Raw genomic sequence first — 7,488 nt, forward strand, 5'->3', positions numbered from 1 at the left:
CAATGCAGCTTTATTGTATCCGATGGACCTTCACATTGACGATGAAACACATAATTTGCGTCGGGATTTAATTAAAATGACACCATGCCGACAAGGTACAAGAAGACTGACTCTTCTCATTGTTTGTGGTTTTTTTTAGCGTTTCTTGAGAGACCAGTTTTAGATTCTGATGGATCAATGCAGCTTTACTGTATCCGATGGACCTTCACATAGACGATGTACCACAGAAATTGCTTCGGGATTTAATTCAAATGGCTCAATGCCGATATAAGTACAGGAAGTCTGACTCTCCTCATTGTTTGTGGTTTCCTTTGAGCGTTTCCTGGGAGACCAGTATTAGATTCCGATGCACCAATGCAGTTTTACTGTATCCGACGGACCTTCACATTGACGATGAAACACAGAAAATGCGTCGGGAGTTAATTCAAATGGCACAATGCCGACTTAAGGACAAGAAGACTGACTCTTCTCATTGTTTGTGGTTTCCTTTGAGCGTTTCCTGGGAGACCAGTATTAGATTCCGATGCATGAATGCAGCTTTACTGTATCCGATGGACCGTCACATTGACGATGAAACACAGAAATTGCGTCGGGATTTAATTGAAATGTCACAATGCCGACTTAACCCTTAAATGCTTGGTTTTTTTTATTTCAAGCTGTAGAAATTACCATGTTTAGTTTATAGTGCCTACATTTCGAAAAAAATATTGAAAAATTTTTTAAATTAAATTAACAAAGCGCTATTGTAGCTGATCAGCTACATTTTGAGTTAACACCTTACGAGCCACAATAAATGTGCTTATTTTGCTCCCTCAATTTTGATAAAATCTCTCGTAATTTAATTGTTGATTATGATTAAATACTCTGTATAGGAAGGGAAAAATCCTAAAATAATAAATAGGACATTAATGTTGTAAATATTGAGCATTTATTGTATATTTTATACACTTTTATATATGAACAATAAGGTATCTAGTTCCAACAGGTTTGTACCCAAGCATGTGATAATCACTTTACATGAAACAGTTCTTTTGTTTGTGCAAACACAATGCAACTGCACATTTATTACACTGAACCCAGGAAAATCCCTTGCATCCTGGCATTTTGCACCTCTGTCTCACTTGCAAGTACGAAGGCAGGTGACCTACTTGATCCAGCATTACATCTTGTGGAGGTACATGTGCTGTGGGCCCCTTTGTCTTCTTAGCTTGTATTTGGTTTTCGAGTTCATTACTCGGCCTTCCCCGTTTTGCTGAAGTTTGACCTGAGCGACACAAACAGTGAGCAATTTCCATTCGAAATTCGGAGAGTTTCATAGTTCTCCTAATCCCTTTTGTTTCTGCTACTCTCCTATACAACAGCCAGGAATTGACTACTCCCATGTCCAGGAGATGGTAAAACAATCTTATATACCATTTTCGACTTTTCACAAGAAGTTTATGTCGACCTATTATGCTGTCAAGAAGGTCAACACCTCCCATATGTTTATTGTAGAGCTTAATTATTTGTGGACAAGGTATTGTTATTCTTGACTTTGTTTTTTTGTCATACCTCCCTGCTTCATGAATAGGCTGCTGTCCAGCAAGTGTAGAAAGCAACATCACACTCTTGTTATCTTTCCACACTACATTTGATATGTCGACACCATCCACTGTTGCGACGCGCTCTACTGATGCACCTCGTGCCATTTTCTTCAGCTCAGCTTCTGAAGGGAGCTTGCAGTCTGGCACTCTGTTTCTTCTGACTGTCCCAAGTGAGTAAATTCCTTGTTTATGTAACCATACAAGCAGTGGCAGACTTGTGTAATAATTGGCACAGTACAGTTTGTGGTTCATATTTCTTGGTAGTATCCTACTGAGTCGAACTACAACATTTGCACTTGCTACCAAGTCTTCCTCCCCAGTCACTCTTTTTTCTGGTTCATTTTCATCTCCAGTGAAAATCTCAAAATCGTAGGCATAACCAGATATGCCACTAATAACAAATAATTTGTATCCATATTTATGAGGCTTGTTTGGCATGTATTGTTTCAAATAACTTCTAGCCTTTGTTGAACATATCTGTTCATCAACAGAAACACACTCCTCAACAGGTATTGTTTGAAACCGAGATCTCATCAATTCTATTATGGGTCTTATCTTGAAGAGTCTATCATGACCTTTTTCACCCCTGGGTATCATTGCACTGTTGTCATTGAAGTGAAGAAACTTACGTATTTGCTCATACTGATTCACTGTCATTGTTGTCTTGATCAGATGAGTACCAGTAACTTCTCCCCAGTAATCCCTCGTATTAGGTACATGAACTATTGACATTACGAGACAGATGCCTATAAATTTTTTTATGTCATCACAGGATAAATCTATTGGTCTATCAGGATTACACTGCACACTGTATCTATGAGACTCTTCGACAATTAGATCAAACAATTTAGATGGAAATATATGTTTGAAGAATTGGTATGGAGTATTTAAGTTTATTACTTCTTCTGGTAACGAAGTATTGCCATGAAACTTTGACTGCAGTTCGGGAATAATCAACTGTTTATCTTTCCAAACCACACTCCTGCTGTTTTTGGTAACATTTTTGCTGCTGCATGGCAGTTTCAGAGCATTATCAGACAACTGTGACGTCGATTCCTTCATTATAACTTCAGATTGTCTTGTTCCAGAAACATCTTCAGTCCTAATTACTGGTACTTGACTTTCTTCGTCACTACTGTCACTATCACAATCAACAGATTCAGGAGCAACATATGTCTCATCTTGAATGGAATCGTCAGAGCAACACACAAGATTGTCATCACTGCTTAGTGGAATCTCTAACCATTCCATAAGCATTTCTTCTTGACTCTTTCGAGACATTTTTACGTCAGCGCCTGAAATGCAGTAAATGAAAAATGTAGCTGATAAGCTACATAAACAAAAACAGGCCTCATTTCAAATATATCGCAAAGACACTCGAATTAACTGTTTACACCATATCTACTTACGTTTTCAAAATGAAAAAGCAATTTTCAAACCCAGAAATCAGTGCACAAACACCAAAAACACAACTCGACTTTCCGCCAAAACACACACTTGGCAGTATGTCCACACAGCTCACTGTCGAACTGCTTCAGCTCGTCCTGCCATCTATGATCGCTATGAAGAACTACTAGAAACTGCAGCGGAGTGTATACACTTAGTTACATAACGAATTTGATCGAAAATGATTCCCCATATGGAATAAATCGAAGAAATGAAGTCTGTAGCTTATCAGCTACAGTATGTATTAAAGGGTTAAGTACAAGAAGACTGACTCTTCTCATTGTTTGTGGTTAACTTTGAGCGCTTCCTGAGAGACCAGTATTCAATTACGATGCACCATTGCAGCTTTACTGTATTCGATGGACCTTCACATTGACGATGAAACACAGAAATTGCGTTGGGATTTAATTCAAATGGCACAATGCCGACTTAAGTACAAGAAGACTGACTCTTTTCATCGTTTGTGGTTTCCTCTGAGCGTTTTCTGGGTGGCCAGTATTAGATTGCGATGCACCAATGCAGCTTTACTGTATCCGATGGACCTTCACATTGACGATGAAACACAAAACTTGCGTCGGGATTGAATTCAAATGGCACAATGCCGACTTAAGTACAAGAAGACTGACTCTTCTCATTGTTTGTGGTTTGCTTTGAGCGTTTCCTGGGAGACCAGTATTAGATTCCAATGCACCACTGCAGCTTTAATGTATCCGATGGACCTTCACATTGACGATGAAACACAGAAATTGCGTCGGGAGTTAATTTAAATGGCACAATGCCGACTTAAGGACAAGGAAGACTGACACTTCTCATTGTTTGTGGTTTCCTTTGAGCGTTTCCTGGGAGACCAGTATTAGATTCCGATGCACGAATGCAGCTCTACTGTATCCTGTGGACCGTCACATTGACGATGAAACACAGAAATAGCGTCGGGATTTAATTGAAACGTCACAATACCGACTTAAGTACAAGAAGATTGACTCTTCTCATTGTTTGTGGTTTCCTTTGAGCGCTTCCTGGGAGACAAGTATTCAATCACGATGCACAAATGCAGCTTTGCTGGATCTGATGGACCGTCACATTGACGATGAAACGCAGAAATTGCGTCGGGATTTAATTCAAATGGCACAGTGCCGACCTAAGTACAAGAAGACTGACTCTTCTCATTGTTTGTGGTTTGCTTTGAGCGTTTCCTGTGAGACCAATATTAGATTCCTATGCACCATTGCAGCTTTACTGTATCCAATGGACCTTCACATTGACAATGAAACACATAAATTGCGTCGGGATTTAATTCAAGTGGCACAATGCCGACAAGGTACAAGAAAACTGACTCTTCTCAGTGTTTGTGGTTTGCTGTGAGCTTTTCCTCGGAGACCAGCAATAGATTCCGATGCATCAATGCAGCTATACTGTATCTGATGGACCTCCAGACTGATGATGAAATCCACAAATTGCCTCGGGATTTAATTCAAACTTCACAATTCCATCTTAAGAACAAGAAGACTGACTCTTCTCATTGTTTGTGGGTTGCTGAGAGCGTTTCCTGGGAGACCAGTATTAGATTCCGATGCACCAATGCAGCTTTACTGTATCCGATGGACCTTTACATTGACGATGAAACACAGAAATTGGGTCGGGATTTAATTCAAATGGCACAATGCCGATTTAAGTACAAGAAGACTGACTCTTCTCATTGTTTGTGGTTTGCTTTGAGCGTCTCCTAGGAGACCAGTATTACATTCCTATGCACCAATGCAGCTTTACAGTATCCAATGCATCTTCACATTGACGATGAAACACAGAAATTCCGTCGGGATTTAATTCAAATGGCACAATGCCGACTTAAGTACAAGAAGACTGACTCTTCACATTGTTTGTGGTTTCCTTTGAAAGTTTCCAGGGAGACCGGTATTAGATTCCGATGCACCAATGCATCTTTACTGTATCCGATGGACTTTCACATTGACGATGAAACACAGAAATTGCGTCGGGAGTTAATTCAAATGGCACAATGCCGACTAAAGTACAAGAAGACTGACTCTTCACATTGTTTGTGATTTCCTTTGAGCGTTTCCTGGGAGACCAGTATTAGATTCCGATGCACCGATGCAGCTTTACTGTATCCAATGCATCTTCACATTGACGATGAAACACAGAAATTCCGTCGGGTTTTAATTCAAATGGTACAATGCCGACTTAAGTACAAGAAGACTGACTCTTCTTATTGTTTGTGGTTTGCTTTGAGCGCTTCCTGCGAGACCAGTATTCAATTCCGAAACACAAATGCAGCTTTGCTGCAACCGATGGACCGTCACATAGAAGATGAAACACAGAAATTGCGTCGGGATTTAATTCAAATGGCACAATGCCGACAAGGTACAAGTAGACTGACGCTTCTCATTGTTTGTGGTTTGCTATGAGCGTTTCCTCGGAGACCAGTATTAGATACCGATGCATCAATGCACCTATACTGCATCTGATGGACCTTCAGAATGCCGAGGAAATCCAGAAATTGCGGCGGGATTTAATTGAAATGTCACAATACCGACTTAAGTACAAGAAGACTGACTCTTCTCATTGTTAGTGGTTTGCTTTAAGCGTTTCCTGGGAGACCAGTATTAGATTCCGATGCACCAATGCAGCTTCACTGTATCCGATGGACCTTCACATTGACGAAGAAACACCGAAATTGCGTCGCGATTTAATTCAAATGGCACAATGCCGACAAGGCACAAGAAGACTGACTCTTCTCATTGTTTGTGGTTTGCTTTGAACGTCTCGTAGGAGACCAGTTTACATTCCCATGCACCAATGCAGCTTAACTGTATCCGATGGACCTTCACATTGACTATGAAACACAGAAATTGCGTCGGGATTTAATTCCAATGGTACAATGCCGACTTAAGTACAAAAAGACTGATTCTTCTTATTGTTTGTGGTTTGCTTTTAACGTTTCCTGGGAGCCCAGTATTAGATTCCCATGCACCAGTGCTTCTTTACTGTATCCGATGGACCTTCACATTGACGACGAAACACAGAATTTGAGTCGGGATTTAATTCATATGGCTCAATGGCGACTTAAGTATAAGAAGACTGACTCTTCTCATTGGTTGTGGTTTGCTTCAAGCGTTTCCCGGGAGACCAGTATTAGATTCCAATGCACCAATGCAGCTTTACTGTATCCGATGGACCTACACATTGACGATGAAACACAGAAATTGCGTTGGGATTTAATTCAAATGGTACAATGCCGACTTAAGTACAAAAAGACTGATTCTTCTTATTGTTTGTGGTTTGCTTTGAGCGTTTCCTGGGAGACCAGTATTAGATTCCCATGCACCAGTGCTTCTTTACTGTATCCGATGGACCTTCACATTGACGATGAAACACAGAAATTGCGACGGGATTTAATTCAAATATCACAATGCCAACTTAAGAACAAGAAGATTGACTCTTCTCATTGTTTGTGGTTTGCTGAGAGCGTTTCCTGGGAGACTAGTATTAGATTCCCCACGCACCATTGCAGCTTTACTGTATCTGATGGACCTACACATTGACGATGAAACACAGAAATTGCGTTGGGATTTAATTCAAATGGTACAATGCCGACTTAAGTACAAGGAGACTGATTCTTCTCATTGTTTGTGGTTTGCTTTGAGCGTTTCCTGGGAGACCAGTATTAGATTCCCATGCACCAGTGCTTCTTCACTGTATCCGATGGACCTTCACATTGACGATGAAGCACAGAAATTGCGTCGGGATTTAATTCAAATGGCACAATGTCGAAATAAGTACTAAAAGACTCACTCTACTCATTGTTTGTGGTTTGCTTTGAGCGTTTTCTGGGAGGCCAGTATTAGATTGCGATGCACCAATTTAGCTTCACTGAATCCGATGGACCTTCACATTGATGATGAAACACATAAGTTGCGTCGGGATTTAATTCAAATGGCACAATGCTGACAAGGTACAAGAAGGCATCCTCTTGTCATTGTTTGTGGTTTGCTTTGAGCGTTTCCTGGGAGACCAGTATTAGATTCCGATGCACCAATGCAGCTTTACTGTACCCGATGGACCTTCACATTAACGATGAAATACAGAAATTGCGTCGGGATTTAATTCAAATGGCACAATGCCAACTTATGTAGAAGAAGACTGATCCTTCTCACTGTTTGTGGTTTGCTTTGAGCGTTTCCTAAGACACCAGCATTAGATTCCGATGCTCCAATGCAGCTTTATCGTATCCGATGGACCTTGACATTTACGATGAAACACAGAAATTGCGTCGGGATTTAATTGAAATGCCACAATGCCGACTTAAGTACAAGAAGACTGACTCTTCTCACTGTTTGTAATTTCATATGAGCGTTTCCTGGGAGACCATTATTAGATAACGATGCACCATTGCAGTTTTACTGTATCCGTTGGACCTTCACATTGTCGATGAAATACAGAT

General features: G+C 40.4%; 1 protein-coding gene across 1 annotated transcript; it reads right to left on the reverse strand.

Annotated features, from left to right (window-relative positions):
- Nucleotides 1-1,013: 1,013 nt before the first annotated feature.
- LOC126452445 (piggyBac transposable element-derived protein 2-like) lies at nucleotides 1,014-2,864 on the reverse strand. The gene has a single exon (XM_050091074.1). It carries the CDS (start codon nucleotides 2,862-2,864, stop codon nucleotides 1,014-1,016), a length of 1,851 nt encoding a protein of 616 aa, XP_049947031.1.
- Between the last annotated feature and the right edge of the window lie 4,624 nt (nucleotides 2,865-7,488).

The sequence above is a fragment of the Schistocerca serialis genome, unplaced genomic scaffold, assembly GCF_023864345.2.
Source record: "Schistocerca serialis cubense isolate TAMUIC-IGC-003099 unplaced genomic scaffold, iqSchSeri2.2 HiC_scaffold_867, whole genome shotgun sequence".
NCBI classification, from domain to species: domain Eukaryota; kingdom Metazoa; phylum Arthropoda; class Insecta; order Orthoptera; family Acrididae; genus Schistocerca; species Schistocerca serialis.